The sequence below is a fragment of the Coturnix japonica genome, chromosome 20, assembly GCF_001577835.2.
Source record: "Coturnix japonica isolate 7356 chromosome 20, Coturnix japonica 2.1, whole genome shotgun sequence".
NCBI lineage: Eukaryota > Metazoa > Chordata > Aves > Galliformes > Phasianidae > Coturnix > Coturnix japonica.
This window is the reverse complement of record NC_029535.1, coordinates 5635160-5661996: the sequence shown is the minus strand read 5'-3', so window position 1 is coordinate 5661996 and position 26837 is coordinate 5635160. Positions and strand designations below refer to the sequence as shown.

General features: G+C 39.3%; 2 protein-coding genes across 7 annotated transcripts in view; both read right to left on the bottom strand.

Annotated features, from left to right (window-relative positions):
• Window positions 1-564: 564 nt before the first annotated feature.
• Window positions 565-19672, bottom strand: CSE1L (chromosome segregation 1 like). Of its 5 annotated transcripts, none has more exons than XM_015881577.2 (26): window positions 19545-19672; window positions 17359-17457; window positions 16680-16822; window positions 15623-15724; window positions 15050-15195; window positions 14665-14755; window positions 14289-14396; window positions 13335-13427; window positions 11930-12097; window positions 11705-11834; window positions 10993-11058; window positions 9904-10044; window positions 8952-9154; window positions 8480-8564; window positions 7714-7775; window positions 7183-7319; window positions 6916-7019; window positions 6367-6464; window positions 5626-5776; window positions 4922-5130; window positions 4176-4273; window positions 3886-3971; window positions 3205-3286; window positions 2770-2916; window positions 1785-2016; window positions 565-1103 (listed from the first exon to the last, which is right to left on the bottom strand). In XM_015881577.2, exons 2-26 carry the CDS (start codon window positions 17441-17443, stop codon window positions 1014-1016), a joined length of 3057 nt encoding a protein of 1018 aa, XP_015737063.1. In that variant the 5' UTR covers window positions 17444-17457; window positions 19545-19672; the 3' UTR covers window positions 565-1013. The 5 variants fall into 5 exon arrangements, with proteins under 5 accessions (XP_015737063.1, XP_015737064.1, XP_015737065.1 ...); XM_015881578.2 differs by having other exon boundaries at window positions 17359-17454; window positions 19541-19666; XM_015881579.2 differs by having other exon boundaries at window positions 17359-17454; window positions 19535-19658.
• Window positions 19673-19884: 212 nt separating this feature from the next.
• ARFGEF2 (ADP ribosylation factor guanine nucleotide exchange factor 2) overlaps window positions 19885-26837 on the bottom strand; it is a 31260-nt gene continuing 24307 nt past the window's right edge. For both annotated transcript variants that reach the window (XM_015881575.2, XM_015881576.2), the window contains 6 exons: window positions 26613-26727; window positions 26209-26339; window positions 25617-25785; window positions 25103-25241; window positions 23946-24063; window positions 19885-23219 (listed from right to left, as the gene is read on the bottom strand). In XM_015881575.2, coding sequence (XP_015737061.1) covers window positions 23043-23219; window positions 23946-24063; window positions 25103-25241; window positions 25617-25785; window positions 26209-26339; window positions 26613-26727 — 849 coding nt within the window. In that variant the 3' untranslated portion in view covers window positions 19885-23042. The remainder of the gene's footprint in view (window positions 23220-23945; window positions 24064-25102; window positions 25242-25616; window positions 25786-26208; window positions 26340-26612; window positions 26728-26837) is intronic.

Below are 26837 nucleotides of genomic sequence, written 5' to 3'. Positions count from 1 at the left end.
CTACGTGGTCAGGTAACTTAAAAAAATACATATATCTGTTTGACTTCACTCTTATTCAGGAGTCCTGCAGTCTCTGTACCCATATGTACCCTGCAGTATTAACAGCCTAAAGCATAGCAGTTCAGCACCCAACCACAAGGTAATATGGAGGCACTTAGAACTCAGGGCTACCACATCTAATCAGTATATTCATAAGGAGGCAGGGAGAACACCATGGCTAAACAAGATCAATGTTTCTGCTTTGATACATCACTAAAAATCCACCTTGGAGGCTGATATCTGCTGTGAGAGGGTTGGTACACTGCTCACTTTTGCTGCATTACACTGTCACATCTGAGGAGGGGTGCACCTGTTGAAGAACATCAAAAGTAATAGCAGCTTTGGATCTTCTGCCAAGGTTTTGCATTTGCTCTCTGTGAACATACAATATATTTAAACTATTATATAGGATAAAGAAAAAAATCCTCATGTTCCCATTGTTTTATATTCTATTCTATGTTTAAAACGCTATCTTCTTTTTTAAAGCCAGCTACACTCTTCCAAAACAGTAAGTGCACAGTGACAGGCATTTTAAACAAGTACTTCTTATTTATTCACAATTTAGATAAAGTTTAAGGAAAGACAAAAGAATTACAAAGGACAACATCAAAATAAAAAGGAATTTTAGTGACCAAAATGAGTTCCTACAGCCAGTGCCCTCCACTCATGTCAAACTGTTACCCAAGTGCTGCAGATGCAGATTGCAGACAAACCCCGTAACAAACCGCTGTGAAAATTCCCTTTGAAATTAAACTGGGAATGGAAGTTAACCACCTTTTATCTATGATTAAGCACACGACCGAATTCTCTCACTTTCTGCTTAAAGCCACGTTTACCTTTTACAAGATGGATTCTGCAATACATTTTCAAAGTAGCATTTTTCATTTTGTCTGAGCGCTGCTATAAAAAAAAGTCACTGTCAACTTCCTGTGTAACAAAACAGCTTTTGATCTTGCTTGTGAAACACACGCAGCTCAGAGCAGCGACACACTTGCAGCTTGGAGGTATCCTTGGAGATACTGCAACGCTTCTGCATTCAGACTAGTACTCAGCATTGATGGAACCTTGAAACATGATAGAGCAGAAGCGTCAATCTGTGTATAACTTACAGCACTGCTACACCCTGCTAATTGCCATGCCAATATACAGTGCAAAGTCAAATGACATCTTGTCAGCAACAGGTTTTCACTGAAAGCAGTTACTGGAATTACAATTCCTGACGCTGACAATATTTAGTTTTATGTACTGCTTACCTGAATTACATATGAAAGAAGGTTTGCAAACCATCAGTCATTAAAGCAGAGATTTGGATGCAGAAAACATCAAACCTCCCAGGCAGTTACTTATCAAAAATACTGAAAATGAATACACTTTGGAATAGTTGATTGAAAATAATCAACTTTAACTTCACACCTGAAGTTTCCTGAATAGATACAACTGAACTGCTGAGAAGTGTTAAGCTGTATACCTGCATGTGGAACATTTTTGTTTGAGAAATGGCATACTAACATTATCATTAAAGTAAGTAACGTGAAAATATTAGCCTTTCTTAGGTTACTAGGGAAAAAAACCAACATACTAAAGTGATATTCAATGACAGAATAATACAAAACAGTACTTAGCATTCTGATTAGGACATACTCCAGTCTGCACATTCTCATACATAGGCAGAAAAATCACTGTCAAATAAGCATTTCTTCTCCATGCAATTTGGAATCAGCATGCCATGTATGAAAGCCACTTACCCTGCCTGGACATGCAGTAGACAGTTTGTGAAGAGACTGTGCCAGATGAATTCTAGGATTGTTCACCATCTGACCTACAGGATCATGTTCCTTCTTTCCAGCAAAGGCCAGCTGAGAGAATGCAGTCTGATATCCTGGAGTATCTTCTATGTCAATGAAGTGTTCCTCATCAGGGATAGTGTCATCCTCAGGCAGCTCAAAGAGGCCGATGAGCGCCTGCAGCAGAGGAGTCCTACATGGAAATATGCAAAGAGGAAGTCAGAATGCTGAGAAACATGCCAGGACAGGACAGATTTTAAAGGAATGTTCAAGTTATTTAAAATTCTTCCAACAATCTTCTCTTTGCAGGTACTATCTCAGCTACTGAGAGCACAAGCCGAATGTGAGCTGAACTTGAAGAACTATGGATGTGTTTAGTTTAGAAGCATAACATAGATGCTCATATTAAAAACATGAATTATGCCTTTATTTTTGATTGGTAACTAAGAATCTGATATCATATCTGATGTAACATACCTAGGAAAAAGCATTTGTTTTGTAGATCACACCTTTTCTCTAATAACATTTTTTCCCCCCTTGTAAATTCAGAAATCAGCCTACCTGACAACATCGACTGGGACAGTCTTCCCAGATAGCTTTCCCCAGAGTTCTCTGTCACATAACGATCTTACTGCATCCGTCTCAGGTTATCTGCTTGGGTCTCCTGACTAACAGAACAGCTAAAAACTAAAACTGTTCCCAGCTTTTCAGAAACAATACAAGCAAGTAATCTATTATCTTAAAAGCAGGTCTAGCTAGCCCAATCAGTGCTATCTCCATTACAAAAATCTCAAGCCACTTCTGGCATCTGCTCTGACCATTATCGGTTGAGAAGAAGTGGTGTGAAAAGCCTGAAATGGTAGCAGGCCTGAAGAAACCACAACAGAATTGAATAGCTCACATTTTCAAAACCAAGTAGCTTCACTTGGAGAAGTGTTGTACATACCACAGCTTGGTGTACTCAGTGTCCATCATAGGAGGACATTCTGTTAATATTTTTGTGATGCCAACTGCACAGATTTTCTTTTCAACTTGTCCGGACACTTTCTGTATTTCAGGAATTATGATTTTTTCCAGAACCATTCCAAACATCCTGTTATGACATTAAGAGAAGTATTGGAAAGGCTTGTCAGCTTCACAGTGACAACAAAAAAAAAAAGACGCAATCATAGTCACAAAGAAAAAAGAAGAACTATGAGGGAGGAACTGTGAGCAGCACATCAGAAAAACTGCTCAAGAAAGAGGTGACCTACAGCAGAAGAAAGGTTTGGCAAGTCAGTTTAGTGACAAACATGGTTTGCAACTTTAGCTAACAGAGGCAACCATTTCTGCTTTGATAGATAAAAGCTACAGAGCAGTTTGAAATAAAAACCATACTCACTTTGGCTGTATGCCGTCAAATATTTCTTGAAGAGCTAATGCTCCATATTTTACACAGTACAAGTTAATGAAGACTAGGAAGCCTGTAGTGAGAAAAAGATTAGAGTCAGCAGAAAAACACATAACAAGTTTTTCAAGGGGACAGAAACGTAATATTTGTAAATGTTCACTTTTAGTGAAGTACATTAACCAGCCACCATGAAGCTTGTTGAAAGCTGCTGACCTTTTTTTTCATGTTCCCTGTTTCATGTTCACACTGAAATTTAGGGGTAAGACAACCAGGACAAGGTTCAGCCCCTTTGCCCCCCTACAGCAACTATGAAATGTTAGAAAAGCTACTCTCAAGCTTATGTCACATTGATGACACAACTGCACAGAATATTTAACAGTAATAACACAACACAACTATATATACCACACAGAGGTGGATAGGAATATGGAAGTTTTTCCCCTTGTTTTAATTTCAGTCTTTTAGTTTCAATGTAATAGATGTGCCCCGAGGGGCATCTGCCCTATATACCACCCCTTGATTGCACAAATAACTCAAAGCAAGTCACTGATGTTATGAGCTCACTGTTCTCTGTCTGCATAATCAAAGGACATGACTGGATATTTATTTGGTACTGCTTCATGTTCTCAACTGTTGGTATCACTGAAACTCTTCATAAAGAACTGAACTTACTTTTAATAAATTTTGTTGTTTTGGAATTTTGGAGTCTTTGAAACAGCAGAATGAAGATCTGTTTCCTGTATTGGTCAACTGATTCACTAGAAATTTAAAACATTTGTTAATCAAGCCATGCTAGCATTTACCAGAAGTCTTACTACAGAAAACATGCACTCAAATTTATTTTACTGACAAACATGACATTTTTCAGTTGTTAATTATTAACTTTGAAGTGTACAAACATACCAAGTATTAAAGACTATACAGATTAATTTTGAATGTAAATAATGTCAGCTCATACTCACGGGGGCATATGTTCTATGATACTGTTTAGAAGATAGAATCCTTGATGGTCATTAGCTTTAGAGGCAATCAACTTCTGGAACACACCTAACAGCCCAGGCTGCAAGCAAAGCAAACATAAAACACTACACAGCAGTTCTTCATATATGACCTACCAGAAGGTTGGATCTTATCTAAAACATACACTGCGGCAAAAGCTTTCACAACCTAAAGCAATATTCTGTTTCTGCAGGAAGACAGATTTCTCTTGGGACCAAATGATACTCCATTAAGTATTAAAAATAGCCTTAATCAAATGAACAAGAAAGCTAATTTCAAAATGTATGTTTGCTTCATCGCTGGTATTGTGTAATCAGATTTGACTACAGCAGATCACAAGCAGAATTCACTGATCCTGACATCCCCCAACATTTTGACTCCTTCACTTTCACGCTTCTGGTGACTCTTCCAAACAGAATCCCTGTGCTTTCCTGACCCACTGTGTTCCCATGCGATGCAAAACAAGACAAGAAAACCATAGAAGTTTACTTGCCTGAATAAACTAAGTGCAGTTACATCCTAAATTATAAAAGCACATTACTGCGGACGGTGCTCCCAACCCCATCCCAAAAGGTTTGTTTTTAATTTAAAAAACAAACATATGCTGCACAAATTCAGCTTTCCACTTGAGGAAAAAACTCTTTGTAACTTCTCATCTTAAATCAACACGCCTGGAGGCACACAGCGCTGCTCCATCAATCCAACTTACAATTTTGTCAGCAGCAGCACTTGCTATTGTGTTGGCACCTCGCTCTAAATAAGCCTGCAGGAGTCGGACCAGAGGAGGAATATTTCCTGTCCTTTCCCACAACACTGGCTGAAGTAGATGAGGAAACAATGCCATATACGATGATGGGATTTCGTTTTTGTGCATTTCCAGAAGTAGGGACATCACTTGGAACACATATGGAATGAACTCTGCAAAAGAAATTATGACACTTAGAAATTCAGCAAAAACAAACACTTGTTCATTCATAAGAACTACTGGCTAAGCCTACAACTGCAGGATATTAATACCAAGATTCTGATAAATAGAACTTGGAATAAATAAAAGTCACTACTGCAAACATTTGCAAGCGCTATATGTATATATCTACATAGACATTTTATTTTCTCTACTGTTTTATTTTTCAGAACATGAAACTTAAGCCATTGGCATCAAGGCAAAAGTAAGATTTGGGTGGTAGCAATTAAGATACTTCTAAAATACAATCTGTTTTTTCAAACAAGATGATGATCCAATTTATGTACCCTATGGAACAACACAGTTGCTTCCTAGAAGCGCTGGTGAGGACTGTGAAAACCTTGCCTTCTCACCTGAGTTTCCTGTGCTACAGAAGAAAACTGCCAGAATGCAAACAATGGCAACCATTTACAGCAGAGGGAGCAAAAGGACTACTGATTTTTACTTACCTTGCACATCATTCTGTAATATCTCAGTGAACACCATGAACAAAGCCTCCTCAAAGCTTCCAACAGCATCAGGGTTTGCTTTGCATGTTATCCTTATCGACAAGCATATTGATTCGAACATGTAATGGTTAAAGTGAGGTTTGCTTGGATTCTATAAAACAAGTTATAAACAAACAACTTGAACTTGAAGCCAAGTGAATCACTTTGCAAAATATATTTATTGTTTCAACTGAAAAGCCTAAAGGAGCAACTGAAAATAAGGACACCACACCTTATTAATTATGTTGATGAATTTAATTCTGCAGATAAAAGCAAACATCAAAATTTAAAAGCATAAATGAGTTTTTCTAAATATTTCAAAGCAAACAGGTGTTCTTCCAGAAGCTTTACATGAACCAATAGTTCTATGATGTAACAAAGACTGGAAATAAGGAATAGTTTTTGTTTGTGTTAATTGTCTTGTCAGTTCTTCACAGAAAAATGTTTGTACTTTGCAGCCAAGTTTACACTGCATGTAGAAGAAGTTTTTGGGATGACTGATAAAGGTATTCTAAAGTGTTCCCAAGTCAATGTTCAAGAACATGAATTTCACTGGAAGGCTACTTTTACATATTTGAGTCAAAGTATTGAACAACATGCAGTATTTTAACAGAACACAAAGGATGTTTAGACCAATCTTTATAAAGATTTATATAAGAAGTAAAAAACATGAACATTTTGCTCACATGGCCCATTCTTTACCTTACTGACAGCCAGTAGCTTCTGTGTAAGCTGTGTGATGACAGAAGGGATGTATGGAATTATGGATTCCTGCAGCAGAGAAAAACTCCTCATGATTGCTGGAAATAAAAAGAAAGTTAGCATCTTCTGGAGCCAAATGTATACAAGGGCAATCAATCCATAATCACAACAAAGGGAAGTCTCAATATTCACACTATAGACTGGGCACAGAAGACTGGGCAACCTGTCCAAGATAAAGATAAGCCTTCTGCAAATTCTGACACCGTGGCACACTATTAGCCATACATCACTCAAGCCTCATGCTGTCACCACTCAGGTAGCCGTCCTGAGCACCACTACTGCCATCTGATGCCATTATGCTCAGTGTTTCTATTTCTTGTTTCATGCATTTATTCAAAGATGACTTAGCACTGCTGATACACAACGGCAGGCTGTGCATACTGCTTCAGCAAGTTTGAGTAAATTAAGCTGTTGAAGCCCATGGCTATAAGCCTTTACCCTCAAGTTAACAAAGGAGCTCTTACAGCGTGAGACTCATTCAGCATTTACCTTTCATTATGTATTCATTTTCTGATGAGCCAGGAAGCGTTAACGCTTTGAAAAGGTTTGTTAACAGCACTTCCACAAATGGTGCCATTTCTGCAGCTGTGATGCTGTAAGAAGAACGCAGGGCTTTAATTATGAAATACACTCACACAATTCAACCATTTCACAATAGCATAAAATCTAAACTAAATTAAAGATCCCCTACCAACATTTTATCTGCAATGCTTAAAAGCTACACAGCAATGAATTTACTTCTGTTTGAAAACTTACAGTGTAGTATTGTTCGTCCCTCTCATGGTAAACAGCCTTTCAAGAGCATGTGCTGCATAAGTATGGACCACAATACTTTCTGCTTGCAGATGATTGATTAAAAGAGGAATAGATAACAACAGTTGCTCTTTAGGTACCTACAAAATCACAGCAATAAATTATATACTTCACGTAGAAATTTATAAATAATACTCAATGTATTTTCTTACAGTATCTCACAAATCCAAAGAAGTAAAAGACAGTCTAACAATTACTGCAATGATATGAGCAATTAAGTGGAGACTAATATTCACTGTCAGAGCATCTGAGTAGGTCACAGTTCTGAGTACCTGGTGCTCTAGCAGCATGTGGACAGCATACAGGCTACATGTTCATCTGATAGTTAAAGCTGCACTACCACTTACTTTCAAAACTAAAAATTCTAAGCACCTGTTGAGTTCCAGCCAAGTGAGACACACGAGGCTTGGCAAGTATAAACGAAGTAACAATGTTATTTATTTATTTATTCATAACCATAGAAGAAAAACTTACTTGGTTTCTAAAAATCATGATATATTTGATACCATCAGCTTTTAGCACTGGAAATTCATTCACTGCAATAGAGAAAATATGCAATTTTTCATATAAATGCAATTTCTGAGCACATTCTACATATACATGTGATATTAAGACATGAATTCCCCACCCCTTGGGGTAAGACAATGTTTTATGTTTGCTTATCCATCTCTGTGTGGCCACTACCCTGTTACATTAAGCATACAGTCCAACCCTTTCACATAACCCTTCCCTTTCTTGCTCTGATGATAACAGACATCAACTGCATATTCCAATACAACTCACTACCCTCCAAACATCACAAGATAATCACTCAAGTATAAAATCATGTTGCTTAAACCTAGACAACTGGAGTCACAGCAACATACACTGCAACCTAGACTTCAGTATTTTACCTCACAAGCATTTTGTATAGCAAAGAAATTTGTGTATGGTCTCAAATACACAGAAATCAAGTTACTTTTTTTCACCAAGTTAAAGCACATCAGCTAACAGCAGACACGCATGTACATGCTCTGAATAGCGTGTGGTAATCCATCTCAGTTTAGAAGTTCACTCACTGATGTCCAAACCAACATGAATCACCTCCCACGTGCGAGGTGTAAATAAGCCCTGAGTCTCAGAGACAGTGCTGATACAGGACCATGTTCTAATTTGTGCTTGAGCCTTAAGAAACAGCAGTCACTGCTAAGGTTCTCCAAACATCCCCAAGATAACGTCTGAAAATAAACAATAAACTTACCACTGGCTGACTTTAAGTCAGGCTGAATGTGATTCACAAAGAATTCCGTCAGATTAACAAGTTCATTGGCTTGTGTTATTCCATGCTAGAAAAAACAAAACAGAGAAAAATAAGAAACACACATGCTCATCTTCCATAATTTGGCCTTACAAACTACTAAGGCACACTCTGCCCCAATACCACACAAAAGCACAGAGGTTCGAGGCTGAAGGCAATTTTTCAATGACCATTTCATACATATTATTAAGACTTGTCAAATGATCGCACATGGTAGTTGACTTCATCCAACCTATCTGAAGACCAGACACCATCAGATTTCCATAGATTGTGTCCATATATTATGGACAATTTTCCACCCCATCAACATCAAACCATTACAAATCAAATTATTCTCATTTTAAAGCAGAATTTTTTAAAAAGTGCACAGATTTTCCAATCCTCACGGATTGAAACAAATACAATGTTTAACTACCTTCTGCGTCTGAGCCTTGGATGCCAACGATGTAACAAGGTATATAGCTGCATCTTTGTGCTTCCAGTTAACAGATGGATTCTTTGCATATTCCTGAAGCATGGAATTAACGTATCCAGAAAAAATTCCTGTCACTGGCCCTTCAAAGAACTTGCACAGGCCTCTGACTAGATCACAAGCTGCTCTGCGCCTTGTGTCAATATCTGCATAAGAAAAAAAGGTTCTTTAGTTATGACAAACTGCATAGCTTTACATACTAATAAACATAATAAAAAAATGTATCAGTAATTAGAGCTTCTCAAGTTACAGCCACAGCTCATCTTAATTACTGCAACATTCACATTAGTGCATAAGAACACTTTGAACTATTTTTCACTTGGTGCAGTAGTGAAAATCATTTGTCCAACACAAGGAGGAATGGACATCAACCTATACTGCGTGTGCATTCACAGGTCCCAATGCCCTCTGAATGTTTCAGTAAGCAGAAGGGGGGGGAGGGGGATTTTTACTGCCTTGCTAATTATGTGCCCAAATGCATCAGATCTGGTGGTTATGGGTTTTAATTTCTTTACAGCAGTCTGTATGGTGCTGTGCTCTGGGTTGGCACCTTGCTAACACACCAGTGTTTTGGTTATTGCTGAGCAGTACTTGCAGTGTCAATGTTTTCTTTATTTCCTGACCTGTCCTCCCAACAAATCAGCTGAGCAGGCAAAAAGTTTGGGAATGGACCCAATATGCACTGCTGATCTGAATGGGTCAAGGGATTTTCCCCATGCCATGTAGCACTGTGCTTGGCAATAAAATCTGTGGGGATGGGGGTCTGGAACAGGCAGCTGTTGTCTGGGGACACACTGGGCATCTATCACATCCCACTTTCCACAAGCAGACTGACTTTCTCTTCTGCTTTCTACCACCTTCTTTCACTAATTAAACTGTCTCTATTTCAACTCACGAGTCTTCTCCCTCATGCTCCTCCTACACTCCCCCCTATTCCACTTCAGCAGGGTGGGGACTGAGCAAGCTGTTGTGTGGTGCTTAGCTGCTGGCTGCTGGAACAGAACAGTACGTTTCTGCAATACACCTGTAAACATTCCTGTCCCAAAGAAGGGGGGAAAAAAAAAAGCTGGCCTTTAACACAGAACATTAACAGAAGGACACAGGAACACAAAACAAGTAAATTTAAACACAACAGAGTACGTTTCTAAAGGAGTCCTGGAAGAACATAGATGGTTCTTGCCTAAATTCTCTTAAAAACAAAAATAGAAAACAGATAAAAGCTTCACAAACATCACCAGCACAGCCAATCCTGGATTAAGAATCATAACGTGTCTGCTTCAAGGAAAGTTCAAACATAATTTTCCTCTGCTTCCAACATACAGAAAGTTCTCAAACCTATTACAAGGCTGCAGTCATCTAAAACTGCCAGTCAGCACCAGGGCAGCAGCTCAGTGGCACAGAACAGCCCAGACAGAATTGTCATACAGAACTAGATTTAGTCCATTTGTGCACTGACCTGGCTGAAGACAGACAAACAGAAAATCAAGCAGCTCTGTCAGCACAGCAACGTGCTTTTAGGGCAGTTATTGTGTTGGTCTGAACAGTGCCAGCACACAAAGGCTGCTGCCTAGCTGGCTTTATCATGAAGTTGTATGCAAAACTGGTCAGTTTCCAGTTTAAACACAACAGGCTACCAAATATAGACAGCCTCCTGATGTCATTTACACACGTAGGAAATAAGTACACAACTATGGCTACTGCTCAATGTTGATTTAGAGGCTATGTTTGCTGAAACAAGAATACATGCAGAGCAGAAGATAGCAATCTAGTTAAGAAAGAAAGTATAAAACCACTGTTCAAAGCAAAAAGACACTGAAATGGGAACACTATGACAGTAAACTTGATCAAAACCTGGATTAAATATCCTAGGGAAAAAAACCCACCAACTTCCAGAGTTCTAAAATAACTTAAAGAAGCCTCAGTAAAATACTATTTACAGCTATACTTAAAGACCAAGTATTCTTAGTATAAATCTGTGGATTACCAGATCCTTCCAAATCCCTTCTTATATATTCTTCAGAATTATCTTCAAATGCTTCTTCATCAGCAGCTGAAAATATAAAATACATGGGAATTTTAATACTGAGATCTTTTTTTTTTTTTTTTTTTTTAAAATAATGAACCCCACTTTTTACTGAGTTGTTGCATTTTTCCGTAACATTCATAGAAATTATTCAGAACCATTCAGACAGACAATCCTGTTTAGCCTGCAGGCCCACAAACTTCAGTCTTATAAAACACATGAGCTGATGCAATTCCTGATTTAAAAACCAAAACCATACTCCATACTAAGTGTATTTAAAAGGGGCTTCCTCAGTCACAGATTTAGAGAAGCTTCTTAACATTGTAAGACATCTTCAATGCTTTTTAGGCACTAAGATCAAAGTCTATCAAAGCTTGGAGAAAGACACTACAATTCAGTAGGCCATATTATTCATGCCTGGTACTCACTTCCAGCATGAAAAAGTTATTGATGGCACGTGACTTAGACTTTCTATATTTCTCAATTTGAGATCACATTAAGACAGAAATTCATACAACAACTCTACAAAACCCACAAAATAGCAATTTGCTGCAGCAAACTGGTTTTGAATCTAGTACTAAAGTATGAAGGAAATAAATTCTCAATGTTGTAACATCATCACATTTAGATACACTTTATTGTGTCTATGAAAACTGAAACCTCACACAGTTACCTCTAAATTCCATATTGGGAACGATAACTTTTTCACAGATGCTTGTCAACGTATTCTGGTCTTCAAACAGGTGCTTGTAATGTGGTCTTTCACAAACCGAGGCCAGAAACTGGATTGCATTACTGACCAACTAGAACAACACACATAAAACACATACAGCTTTAGCACGACCGACCATTTATAAATCATTATTAACCTTGATAAGATTAGTTCATAATGACTTACCAAATCATATTTCACTTCCTGACCTGTTGTGACTAACAGATTCCAGATTGCTGTCACAAAACGTGGCAAGTAGGGCTGAAATTCTTCATCGTATTTTTGAGCATATAAAGCAGCATTATCACAAATTTGAGATTTCAAGAGCTCCAGTAAACCAGCTTCTTCTTCATCCTCACATAAAACAAAAGTAGGTACTTAAACACCCAAACTTCAAGGCTTTAAAATTAAAATTATTTGAATGAAGTACACCATTATTTTATGATGCCTTAAAGAGGTCTCAGAAATCCCTCCTAATTGCCTGGAACTACTGCATTTGATTATACATTCATGCTATTATATCCACATTTCAAATGGAAGAATTACTCCCCTTAAGTGATTTAGACCTGATAAAGTTTAAAACAGAACTAGCCTACAAATGCGATAGGAAAAACATAACACAAGGCACTGTATTAGTAAAGAAGCTTAGAAGGCTACTTTAAACTGGTAGAGTTGCCAAAAGTATACTTTTTTTTCCCTTCTCCGTAGCAGCACAGATGTTCATAGAGACACAAAATGAAGTGAATTAGAAAAATGTGCTGGAAATTAAAAAATAACACCATGATCCATTAACGCTCTTTTTTTTTTTCCCCTCTCCAAATGCCCACCCTTCTGCTTCAATCCATATCACTTTCCTGAGTCAGCTCAGTATGCAGCTGCATGGAGTTTTGTGCTGAGTGACTGCCCACAGGAAAATAAAGGAGCAGGAGAAAATATGAACAAGGTTTCTTTTTCTTTTTTAGTAGCAGCATTAGCTTGAAACCACCGTGAAAGTATCACGCAAAATGTGCTTATCATGCTCCCTCCCTCCCCCCCCCCCCCCCNAGTTTCTTTGGTTCCACCACCTGGTAAACTACTGTACTGCACCTAAAAGTGCAGTATGAATGTGAGCTTTGATTACACAATATGTTTTCGCATGTGAAACTACTAATTCTTACAATTAGGCAGCAGATGGTAAACTAACTACTTAGAGTCATGGCTTATATGTCCCAGTGTTTCAAGTTTTCTAAAATGTTTTCTAAAATACAGTACACAAACCAGCTGAGAGGTACAGAAAACCTGAGCCCTGTGATTCTAATGATCAATCAGGTTACTTCAGCAGATGGCCTCAAAAGAAGCTCCTCATTGATGCGTACCTGTAAGCTGATCTCTGTACACAACTGTAACCTGTAACTAATACATGACTTCAAGAACCAAGCTCCACATTTCTTAGACAATGGAGCCAGTTCTCTCAAATCCCACTTCCTTTCAGTCATTCCATTTCTTTGTTTACCCAACAAAAGAAACATTGCACTGCTCAGTTAGAACACAACTCCCTTGTCAGTTGGCTCCGCTCTGCAGAGGCAAAGCAGGAGGTTTATGCAGTACTTACATCAGTCTGCAGAAGTTTATTATCTAAAGTTAAAAGACTATGAAAATTTGTCATCCACGTTTCCATGTTATCTTCAAAAAACTCAGGCAAATCCTGTGAAAGAAAAGCATAAATCTACATTTTAATGTCTGTCTGCACATTGTGAGTAACATGCATCCACCTTTTAATCTACAGAAATACAACAAACAGTGGAAAACAAACCTTCCAAACACAAAACCATCCCTTTGTCACATCCCCAGAACAGCCACAGAAAAAGTCCTACAGATGGAGATTTGGGAGCACATTTCCAAATATACCAGTTATGCACTCTAATGATTAATCTCAGTCTCTCAGAGTATGATAAGAATAAGATAGCATAAGCCTCCCATTTAGCCCAATACAGAATGGGAAGTTGGAGCAATTGAGTCACAACCATCACACCTGACTCATGCTCATGCTGAAACAGTAAATATACACCGCCTCAGCAGCGTCTGGTTTCACTCTTTTTCTTATAGTGCGCTCACTTACTGCTAGAAATTAAAATCTCATTCAAAAAACAACAACAAAAAACAACAAATTAGAAAACAACTCTGCACAATACCAGGGTTGCTTGCTACCACAGTGCTACAGTTACTGAGCTGACTGACTTTTATCTACATGACTGAATTCCTATGAGTACAGGCACATTTAATAAACACAATGTGTATAAATGCAGGCAAAGGACTCTGCCTCCCACAGCTTGTACTCAACAGTGTTACCCACACAACACCTCCTTGATATCAGGAGAGCTTAAGACTCTTCTCCAGCTTTTGTTTAGACAGGGCCAAGCTAACTGTTCATTAACCCCATCTTTACTGTCAGCCTTGAGTTCGGCCATAAAGCATGGCCCTAAAGGCTGTCTCGAATGATCCTACATAGAACAGCATAACAACTTTGTGCAATCAAAGCAAGAATGCGAGAAAAACAGAGAGTCACCTGAAAATTTAAACTGTAGAACAGCTTCGCAATTAGAATGAGAGAAGAAAAGAGAACCTTCAAAGCACTGGCATCGTTTGCATGCGTGCTGCAAAGGTCAATAGTTGCCTAGAAAACGAGAGAAAATACAGTCAAGAAACTCACACACAAACTGTATCAACAAGAGACACTGAGAAGTATTATTATTATTATTATTAATTTTTAACCAGAAAATACAGCTCCTTTTCTTCCTCTTACTGAGTCTGCCAGGTCTCGTTTCCTGATTTTAGCTTATGCTTCATAAACAGTTTCAAGAGTTGCTAAGTTCTCATTTTGTAGGCATTCACAACCAACAATTCAGAACAGCGCAGCTGTCTCAGAAATCATTCAACAATACCTTAAAGAGGTTTGTCAAGGGCAATGCGAAGGCATCAAGGACAAGTTTGATCTCTGTCCATAATTCGTTTGACTTAAATTCATGGCGGTACCTGAGGAGTAGGAGAAATACACAAACAATGGAATACAGCCTTCACATTTATTCCTACATTAACTTGCATACAATTGATCCATCAAGATAGCATTTGTTTCAATGTTCAGCAAGTAAACATAAGAACTAAACAACGTAGTTCATGGCCGTGGAAGGAGCAAAATTTGACAACCACTTCAAGTCTTACTAAGAAGTCAATAAGTCTAAATAGAAGCCACATATGTGAGTATAAACTCAAATTGAAACAAACTTTTCCATTTCAAAACCCACATAACACGTCCCTGATTCTCAATACCTTTTAAACAAAGAGTGAGCAGTACGAAGGACGCCATTAATGACATGGAAGTCTCCACTTTGAAAGCGGTTCACCATTTCTGTCAGCAAGTCTGGCCACTTCTGAGGGAAGTCTTCCCGACCAATAATACTGATGGCATCACTCAACTGGAAAGGAAATGTAACCTTACTTGATACTTAGTACAGAAAACATAGCAGTAATGCCAAATGTTACAAACATCTAAGAATGCTTATTATTCTTGTCAGATTCAAAAATCATTGGGTTAAATATCTACTCTTTTTCATCACAGTAAAGCTCACTTCAAAACCAATGCATGCCTGCAGTCTGGCTATATTATATCTATATAACTATATATAATTATATATATAACTGTCTGATGTTAGAATTTGACAATATGTTGGTTTCTTTTTAAATTTAAAGTGGGCAGCAGTAACTTAAACAATTCACTCCGAGTTATTCACATTGGGGTGACATCACTGGAAGGCTAACTCAGCTCTGACAGTAACCAGGGCCTCCAGACACATTACATCATTCTAAACATCTCATGGACACAACCAGAAATTGCCTCATTACCTGCTTTTGAATTTGTTCCGGGCTGCTAAGCATCAAGGGCACTATGTTGGCTTTAATGGCTATCCTGTCTGATTCAAATATTTTGTTCGGTTCATCTTCCACCTACAACAAAAACAGTAATTAAGTCACTGGCACATTAATACACTCTAGGCACTGAGCAAATCCCAGTATTTCAGAAGCCAAGCCTGAAACCATCGTATCAATGAGGAAATTAAAGTACTTGCTATAGCCTACAATGGCTCTCTGACAGCAATAACTGAATAAAGCTAAAAGAAATCACACCTTTCTGCTAATTTTCTAACTAATTTTCTCCTTCTCTAACAGGAGCAGTAAGGGTGGGTGCATATGCCAGTAACAAACATGAGTTTAACCACAAGTCTTCTATTTCAGCTCTCCAAACCACATCTGTCCTTGTTTCTGTCAACTTCCAAGATTTATTTCATGCAGCCAGACCAGAAGGTGAGTGCAGGTGATGCACACAAACTTCACGTTGCCTTTCAGAATCAGCCAATCATCCTGCTAAGTGAACGGTGCTGGGTGGTAGGCAGTAAATTACTGTGTCTCTATGGAAGAAGTAAAATACCAAGGCTTGTCACCAACCACTGACAGCAGGGATAGTCACATCATCAGTGATAACTGCAGCCAAGTTTAAAAACAAAGAAGTTACCCAGCAGTCTGGAAAGTAATTCAATGATCTCAACATGGCTGGAGCCAGACAGCACTACTGTCCTCCTTCTCATGTTCTTTTTGATCATCTTTCCACGAATTAGTTAAATGGGCAGTGAATACTGTACTTCTTCAGAGAGATACACACAATATTAGGAAGAATTCTTCCTTCCCCATTTTATCACCTAACTTTATTTCTTCCCAATAGAATGGATAACAAGAGTGGAGGCTTTAGTCCCTTATCAATAAATTACATTTTAAGTTTGTTTTCTGTATCACTGATCTTCTCTCCCAAAGCACAGACACACATGTATTTTTCAAGGTTATTAAATACTATTGGACCTTAAAAGGATGATTAAATCTTAGCACAATTGCTGCCTGAAATACCTACAATTCTCCAGTTCCTTTTGATGTAATTCTTGAATGTTACGGACGCGCAGACTTTGATGACGTTTTCCTGTGATTTTTCCAGCAGTGTTAAGAGCAGCAATGGGTAATTCTGGCTTCCTTCAACTGTCTCCAGAAACTTTTCCGCTAGAAGAGAATGTGCTAAAGTTAACAAAAAGCTGAGCTGGTTTTCCTAACCAGAGATCTACGACTCCTCAAATGTCCATTGAAAGTAACACAAACACCTCTGCAGTTTCACAGGAACAGAAGCACTGGATGAGGAGCAAAAGGTACTGTAACTTCTTTACTATTAAGCTCTTTAATGCCTCTGCAGTCAGCAAAAGCTCTCAATTCAAAGCAGGCTGTGGAAATATTGCCTCCCCGACACTTTTAAAAGCCACGACCTAAGAGAACCCAGTCCTGCTTTATTGTAAATAGCACCCTTGTATAAAAAATACAGTACAAACTTCAGGAAGAAAATAAAATATGAAAAGCAAATAGGAAATAAATGTATATAGTAATCTATCCTTCATTACATTTTGGGGTTTTTTGTTGTTTTTTATTAGAAAGAGGCAGAGAATTTCTGCAAAGTTTTTGCATAAAGTCCTGCTGAAGGTTGTTACACACAGACAGAAGAGCTGAGAGGAAACCAAACTTTCCTGTCACACGTGACAAGCGCTTACCAGGACGCCTTATTGCAGGATCTGGATCCAGTGTTTTCTTTAGGTACTCAGTTAAGGTCTGTAAATTGGCATCGCTCAGCTCCATTTTGGCAGAAACTACGAGACAGAAGCAGTTTTGTTAATGCAGGTTATACCCTATAAGCTCCACATGCACAAAACTTGACTCCAGGAAAGACAGGAATCCGCTTTTTTTGGACTGTACTTCTTAAAAAGCGGGGACTCATACATCTATCCAATGAAACAATAAGCTAAACACAAACCCCTAAACATGCCTCATGTAGCTGTTATTGTCTAGGTTACTGAAAGCAAACCAGATTGTACATCCAATGAGCCATTACTCAGTTAAAGCCAAAAGGTGATTTCTCACCCTCCCATGGCAAGATGAGCTTGCTTTTACAAACTTATGCCACCCAAAGAAACCTATTCCTTGTTGAACAAGTGGAATAGTTTGGCCTGGATGAATGTGAACAGAATGACTTGAAGTGCACTGAAGAGCCAAGGACCATTTACAAATAAATTTACAAATAAAATGCTCATCTGAAAATAATTTTTAATGAAGTGATGAAAGATTGCACAAAGCCAAAGGGTTTGGTTTGTCCAGCCTGCAAAATGAACCCAGTCCAGGGCAGACATTCATTACACCTGCAGTACTTATTACAAAATAACTTTGTGCAAATAAAGCAGATTACTCCTCTCTAGCTATCCTCCCACACGTATTCTCATACTTACCACAGTGATTCATTATCTTCACAGCTTTAATTGGAATAATTAAAATTACACTAACACATTAAGACACACTTCAGTGGGCGCATGGCTTTAGGTATCACCACCTATAACAGAACCATGGGATTATTGGGGTTGGAAAGGGCCCATAAGGCCTCCAAGTCTGACCATCACCTGACACTGCTGAGCCCACAGCTCAGCCATGCCCCAAAGCACAGCGTGCTGCCCACTGACCTCACCAACAGCACCGCAACTACAGAAATAATGAGAAGCTGAATGATTTTTGAGCCCCAGTCTCTGCTTATTAAGATAGGCTGAAATTTTCCCAACCCCATCTTAGATTTAATCTATGTTGACAAACAGAGCTTGTCTCACAGAATCACAGAATGACCCGGGTTGGAAGGGACCTCAAGGATCATGTTGTTCCACCCCCCCTGCCCAGCAGGGCCACCAAACATACACCTTTACTACATCAGGTTGCCCAGGGCCCTGTCCAACCTGGTCTTGAACACCTCCAAGGACGGGGCATCCAAAACCTCCCTGGGCAACCTGTTCCAGGGCCAAACCACTCTCCTAGTGAAGAACTTCCCCCTAACATCCAACCTAAGTCTCTCTTCTGGCCAACTCCAACCATCAGCATCCTTATGGAGGGCAGCAGAAAGGAACAGCAGCAGCACCCAGCTCAGGATGAGCAACTCCTCCCCTGCTGACTGTTCCTTTTCTCCTATCCCCCACCACCAAAACCCGGGGTAGCAACGCTGTGCTTGTTACTACACGTTGATATTACATTGACTACAACAACGAGAACGAGGATAAAAGGAAAAGTATCCAAACCCTCTCCATAACCAAACCGACACGGCGTCCTTAACGCTTTAACTGCACTCATTACATTAGACACAGAGCACTGAGGGCAAACCTTAGCCCCAGAGCCGCAGTCCTCAATTGCAGACAGCTCCATGTCGCCGTGCTGCGGCGGCTCTCACTGCTCAGAGCACATCAATGCCCCTCAATATGGACCTGCACTAAGCGGCCCAACTCCCCCCGGAGGCTCCATCCCAAGCAGTTCATTACGAGGTACAGGGCTGGGGCTGGGGCTGAGGTTGGGGTTGGGGTTATGGCTGGGGTTGGGGTCGGTGCCGCCCGCGTTGTGAGTCACAACCGTCCCGGCTCTGACCGCGAGGCAACGGCCGCACACAGCCTAACTTGCTGCCCACCGACTGACAGCCGCGTGAGCCAATGAGAAGAGCCCCCAGCAGGTGACCAGCCAATCCCGACCCGCGGTAGGCGGGCACAGTCGCCCCAGCATGGTGCGCTGCGCCTCTCGCTGCGCCGCGGGCCCAGCGCCCCGAGCCCGCAATGGAACGGAGCGGTGGCGGCTGCGGACCGTGCGGACGGCCGGGCTGCGGGGCCGCCCTACACCCCCCCCCCAGCATCACCGAACGGCTCGGCTCACCCTCACCTTATCGGCCTCCTCCAAGCGGCGGCGGCGGCTCGGAGCGAACCGGCTGCGCTTCACATTCAAACCGCGCTGAGAGGGCGCGGCGGCGGCACCGTGACCGCATCACGCAGGGCGGTGACACCGTCCGGCCGCCCAGCCAATCAGCGGGCTGCTTTGCCTGACGCGCCAAGCGTTGAGCCAATCAGCGCCTCCCGTCTCACATGAAGGAGGCAGCCAATAGCAGAGCTGCTCCCACAAGGCCGCAGTTCCAGTCAGGCGGCGCCTCAGGGAGCGGGGAGGGAAAGGAGAAATAAAGTATAATAAAATATATTAAAATATAATAAAGTATAATAAATACTGCTGAGTACAGCACCGCCAAGTAAAACTTTATTGAGTCACCACGTCATTAGAGCATGGAGTATTAGAACTGTTATCGTACATCGTATTTTCACGTAGAAAACTTTACATAGGTTGTATTTTTTTTTTATAATTCTGCTATAATCTCGAAAAAATGTACATCCAGAGGGTGAGGGTTGATCTATATCGGTATTAATGCACTTCGTATGGAGGACCTCGGAAATATAGGAGTATTAAACAGGTGGAAACATACATGTGACATAAAGAACATTAAAGGAATGAGTTATAGGTTAAAAAGAGCCGAGTGTTGGGCAGGAGAAGCAGAAGGAGCCCAGAGGAGGTTCTGCAGTGAGCAGCATCAATCCCATGCAGTCCATGAAACTATAACCATTAAATCTGGTTAATGAATCTGTTTGCAGTTCAGTTTGTTGCAGGTCGGCACAGCAGCAGCCTCAGAACCGTGGTGTTTTGTTTTAATCACTGTATTGCACTGATATCCACTGACACACAACCCTGTTTCATTCATCATCCTTCCAATGAAGCACAGAACTACCCCCCAGGCAGGTCAGTTCTTATGTCCGCAGAACCAGAACCAGCAATGCCTGCAGGTGTTAAGCTCAGTGTTTTATGCTCCATTCAGATGCCTGTGGGCTATGAACTGATTGTATGAGGGAGAACAAAAAGCTGATGTGAATATACAGCTGTTTGGGGTATTCTGGTGTACGCTCTGCATATTGCTCTTATTGCTTTAGGATGTACAATCAGATCCAGAAAACCATGACAGGATTAAGGCTGTTACAATCCCATTGCATTCCAGTCCCCCTTTCTCTTCCATGCACTACAGTAAGTCTAGAATGTTTCTAACGTCACATGCCTAATTTCAGCAGTTTATAAATGGTGTAAATACAATAAAAGCTTAAGTAAAAGAAGAATCTCTCGGAACCAAAGCTGAAAGAAGGGACTGATTAATTCTATATGCAGATAGTACAAATGTTGCACGTTACAGTAAAGAAAGCCCACAATGCAAATCTAGATTTAAGATCTGAAAATTAAGAGATCTCTTCCAAGACTTGAGATGTGAGGCTTTCAAAACTGTAAAGAGGCATGCAACCTTAAAGTCTGTGTTCTGAAAGGAGATACAGGTATACATTCAATGACGCAGTGTCACATTCAAAACCTGAAAATAATATGTATATATTAAAGAACTATCTAGGACAGGAAGGAAAAATAATGGCTTATTCTTTATTACAAATTTAAATAGAATTAAAATAAATACTTCATTTTATTGTAATTAAGTGACATTACCAGGGAACAAGCAAATAGACTAAATGCAACATAAAGTGACATTTCAAATGCAGCAAGTTCAATATTGGCAACGCTTATTTTTCAGACTTTTTCTTATGCTAAAATATAGCCATATATTTCCTCTTATTAAATATAAGCTTATGGATTTAATCTATAGGGTGTTTAAAACTTAGCCTGGCTGAGGCTTTTCTTTGGTTAAAAATAAAAACTTGAAAGCCTTACCAGTACTACTGACTGCAAAACAGTTGCCAAATGATGCTCACATAGAACAGGCCAACTTACTGAAGAATGCCACATGAGCCCTTTGGAAATAGCTCACAAGAAAAAAAAAAACCAGTATATATACACATTCCTGTAACTCTGAGAGTAGAATATCCCAACACTACATCAACTATGACTGCCCTATTAGGAAACTCAAAAGCCAAACAAGTTGAACACAGTACCATTCTCTTGTTGCTGTTGTTAAATACTGTTATTTCTGAGGTTTGCTGATACAGATAGTACAGTGGGTAATCTAACACTTCTGTTTACATGTTTTACGAAGTGGAACTTCTCCCATCCTGCCGTACTTTTCCATTTATGAAAAAAAAAGTCTCAAAACTTGCAATTAAAGTTAGTCCAAAGGACATAACTCCACCCTGCAGGACTTCTGTTATTAACTGGTATCATGTGATGGAAACAGCGTCACAAAAAACTTAGGCACGCTGAAGAAAGGAAAATCTCCATGGTAAGCAAAGCTTTAGTGTTAAACCACATTTGCTTCACTTATGTTTGAAACCACATGAAGATATTGGTAATTGTTACAGCACACGACTGATCTCAAGTTCAGTTTTGCTACAGCAGTCATGGAATTCACATTTTGCAGTAGCGACTTGTTCTCAACTTGTAGTTATTTGCAAAAAAAAAAAAACAAAAACAAAAAAACAACCCTAAAATTGAAAGTCTGCAGTAAAAAAAGAAAATAGAAGAAAATTTCATATTAAGAATAAGACTTCCTAAGCAGACTGTTACCACTACATACACTAGATACATTGTGCTCAAGGATAAAGGGTGGTGTTTTTTTTTCTTTAACCCTGTTTTTCATATTAATGTAGATGCTGTGTCTGTGATTTGGACATGTATCAAAGTCAATGGGAAGTTTAAAAAACCCATCTTTCGGGTTTTTTTTAATGCTTTGAACTCAAGACTAAAGAGTTAAATGGAGCTGGATACTACTATGTACTCCTGATATAAAACCGTACATAAAAATAAGGAATCTTGGAAGATGAAGCATTGATAATAAAAAATGTTGTCCTAAAATGACCTCCTGAACAAGAGGAAAACCCCTTCCCCAGATATTCTACAAGTTACATCAAACCTATAATGCACTGCCTGGTCTAGACATGTGCACAAAGAAAAACCCAGAATGATCTGAGATGGTCATCAGCCACTGCAGTATAGTTTATTATGAGCACATGCTAACATCACAAGGCTATACAGCTGTATTTATTACTTCCGTGGGGAATAACTTCCACTGAGGAATCCAGTTGATTTATAAGATTTGGTTGGGCTGCAAAAGTGAACAACTGATAAAAGACTAGAAGAGACAAACTTGATCACAAGGATGATGAGCATGGAAACAAATAGATTTTACATACACGGCACTAATTCTGTAAGCAATAATTTAAATAAAAATTGGTGATAGTTTCATTGGATGGTCAGGACATTTTCCCCCCTTCCCTTCTCCCCTTCCCTCCCCATCGTGTTAAGAGAAACTTGCTGTCCTTTTGACATACCAGCATCCCATTTCTTCCCCCATCCACTTCAGTCCATCTCTGGAACAGCTTTATGTAGAAGCAGAAGTAACCAATTCTATTTAGGGCTACCATGAAGGTAAATTTGTCCCAGTTGTCCGTATTTGCTCCTCTGTTATGCAGATTTTGAACACGACACCTATACGCAGGAAAAACTTCCGTAGCACAGCTCGAAGCTCAGGAATCAGGTCAAATTGCATGATTTCACACAAGTATGGATAATATGTTGAAGCATGTGCCTTAAACTATCAGGAAAGACATGAAAAAAGAAAATTATTCTCTATTCCTACAGGAAAGTGCTGAGTTTTTCCACATACATGGCTGCACCAACTTATTCGAATGCAAGGTATTACCAAATCAAAGGCCCTACTGAATGGTCAAAATAGCCACCAAGCCCAGTTTCTGTTTTCCACAGCAGCCTTAGTGAATGCCTACAGTTACAGAACATGATAGCTCGTCTTACCCTCCTTTCCTTTCCTAATAATGCTGGGTGTTAGTTTTTGAATTTCTACATGGGCACACAGCAATAGGACAAGGGGAAATGGTTTTAAACTGAAAAAGGGGAGATTTAGATATTTTGGAATTTTTATATTTTCCTCAGAAAGGCTATTTTTTGCCATCACTGTCAAGGAACTATAATTACAGTTATAGAAAGATGAAATTTACCTCTACCATTATGTGCTGCTATAACACACCATAAGCACATCCTTTACTGCACACTCACAGGGCTTTATGTGAAAGATCTGCAGTAATATCTCCACACAACTGAACTTCATGGACGTAGTCCCATTTTTACACTGTGAAACGCTTGCCAGAAGAAAGGAAGCGTAACTGCTACATTCCAAGGAGAGTACACACTATGTGAATAAGCAAATTAGGCATCTTGCAATATGCATGACAGAATGAATTCAACAGAAGCAGAGATGAAAAAACATGAATGCGAACGGACATGGCATCCAGCCTGTTCTTACCTTTTCATCACTGATTTTTAGTGTTTTTGTTAGAAGCAGCAGCAGGAGATTGGTCCAAGCTTCTCTGTGGCTTTCTGAGTTCACGGTAATAAAATATGCCAGGGCTTCACTGCATACACTGAAGAGATGCCAAGTTCAGACAAACCATAAGGAAAACCCACAGTAAGTTTCTGCTCCATGCCCTATTAGTGCTCTCAAAGTTTATCCTGTTTGCACAAACGATGCATTTCCATGGAAAAGTTTTCAATAACATGCAGTAATTTTAAACTACACACATTTGTTTGTATTTGCTGTTCAGTTGTCACAGATAGTTGAACTGAAATAGTTTTTACACTGTTAACAAACAACTACAGAGTGAAAAGTAGAAAACAACTATTTTCCTTGTGAGCATTCTGTAATTAAAGTGCTTTCTGTAATTAAAGTGTTTTCACATTCAACCTGCAAATGGCACCATGAAAAAAACTCTCTCTCTCCTATCTACACTGCTATATTAAAGATCTGTAGCACTTAGGTTAAAGAAATATAGACACATTAGTAGTCCATGTTCGGTCCTTGCAGTAGATTGAATGTTGTAGACAATCTGTACAAATTACAACAGATTTTCTTGGTACTTTCTAAAGAGGGAATGGGACCTTCCCTTTTATGCACTGAAAAGGTAAGTGTGTCTACAGACACTGAAAAATTGAAACACCACTGAAATGCACTGAATTAGTATCAATAATAAAAGCTTAAGATTTCTTCACATTAGACAGAGATTAGTACCTTGAACTTCTCTGTACCAACAACTTGCTCCTCAGATAAAGGGATGAAGTAGCTTTTTGTATTACTTAGCAATCTTCTTTTTAATGTTTTAAGTTCTGGGTATACAGTAGCCTGTCCTGCATTCTGTTTAGATTTCTTATCACATTGTATCTTTGTAATCTGTACCACCACTTTTGTAAATAAAAGGGGGTCAAGCAAGAAAGCATTTTATTTATTTCACATGGATTGCTTTTTCATTGCTATATTTGATTTTAGTAAAGAGCAGGCTACTGTATAACTTGGTATACATTGCATGTTCTGCTCAGCGACTTAAAAATGGAACACTTACACCCAAGGATGCACTGTGCATATTTTTCTGCACACATAACAGACCTGAACTAACTTCATTCTCTTACCTAAGCAGCCGTTCTTGTATAGCATCCCAGGAGTCTTGGCGGTTTTCATCCACATACATTCGAAAGAGTATTCTCAAGCAACAAGCCAAGCTGCTTGTCTCTTGTTTTAAGAGATTAGGTTTTGATTTACCCTTGAACCCTAGAAATCAGAGGAAGCATTCACAGTTTTAGACACTGGCCAAGAGACAGCCAAGTATCTCTCCATTAACAAACAACAGTAGGTATCTGATTTCTTTCACAGACAGCATTTCTTCCTCCTGGACTTGGACTGACATCCAACTTATTTTTATAAATGCATATAAGTGCAGCAGTACTAACTATGCTGCTTTACTTCAATGAAAAATACATACAGAAAATAGAAATAACTCAATAGCAAGAAGAAAAATAGTAAAAGAATACGGTGTCAGATGAACTGCAGACATTGTTACAATAGTATACTTTTGCAGTTCAATGCTTAAGGCCTGAAACAAAGCTCAGTGCCTTTATTTAGAACCAAACCACACAAAAGCCTCACCTGCTCTCCACAACACAGTTCTTTGTTCATAATTTGAATTAAAGGCTTTTGAAAAAGAATGAGACTCCTGCAAACAATCTAGTAACTTGAAGAGGTGGTGTGAAGACATGTGCTTATACATTCCTTGGTCCTCTGTGTCAATGTGGATGTCTGCATCCAATGCATCTCGCTAAACAAATAGATCAAGGGGGAGAACAGTATCAGTAATATAGTCTTTTTGTGAGAAAGACTCTGATACTTTATATATCATGTACTATTAACTCTAGGTTCCCAGTGCCAAGTACAAGTGAAATACCAGAGCAACACACTACAGCAGAACTGTTCTGTCAAATGCTAAAACTGTAATTCCTCTCACTAAAACATTTTCAGGAGAAGATACGGTAAATCCCAGTTGTAAGAAACACTAAGAACAATAAAATGACTGGGTTTTTTGTAAGCTATTTCTGCTATGAGTTTAACTACACCATCCCCAAGACACTGCCTGAACGCACTAGCTCCAAACGTCCTGGCCTAGGGCTTCATTAACACAGACAAATAAGAGCCCACCTTATACTAATCCCTAGAATCAGAATTCTGAGGAGTCTGCTGGTACCTGAGCTGCAGCCATGTGCTCAGCATCTTCCTTCTTGCTTGTTGCTGGATAGAATACTATGTTATCAATGGTCTGTATCAACTCCAACTGTACCACACACTTTATAAGGAGGCCAGCAAACAGTTTCTGGTCTAATGAAACAGAGCAAGAGAAGTTACAAGAAGCAACTTGTAACAATTAATGTACAACAGATTAGCAAAGTACTACCTCACCATTTTCATATTTGGTAATGCTGTGAATTATCTTATATAAAGAAAATTTATCTAGAAGGAATAAATACAAGTTGGAAAGCCAAGCTAAGTTTTTTCAAATTAATTGTCAAGTGCCCTCAAACTGTCTCTAATTGACTACAGAAGCCAAGTGATTATAAAAGTAAGTTTAATAAACTTGGATGTTTTCCTTACTTGTATAAGGACCACCTTTCCAGCTTTCATCTGTTGGATTTGAAAGTTGACTTTGTCCTCTTTCTGAAGCATTTTTATCCACGCTGCTTAAAGACTGGCGATCTAAGTCAAAATCCTAGAACAGAATTTAGAACCGTCCTTAGAATTCAAAGTGCTGTGTACTAACTAGCCAACAGAACTCTGGATTCAAGGAATGCCTGCACCCATTCCTTTGGAGTTACTTGA

Coding starts and splice junctions, on each gene's coding strand:
- CSE1L (XM_015881577.2), bottom strand. CDS start 17,443: ATGGAGCTGAGCGATGCCAATTTACAGACCTTAACTGAGTACCTAAAG. Junction 3,972..4,175: donor ATCATAGAACATATGCCCCC/GTGAGTATGAGC, acceptor TTAAATTTCTAG/TGAATCAGTTGACCAATACA. Junction 1,104..1,784: donor CTACTGCATGTCCAGGCAGG/GTAAGTGGCTTT, acceptor TCATGTTTCAAG/GTTCCATCAATGCTGAGTAC.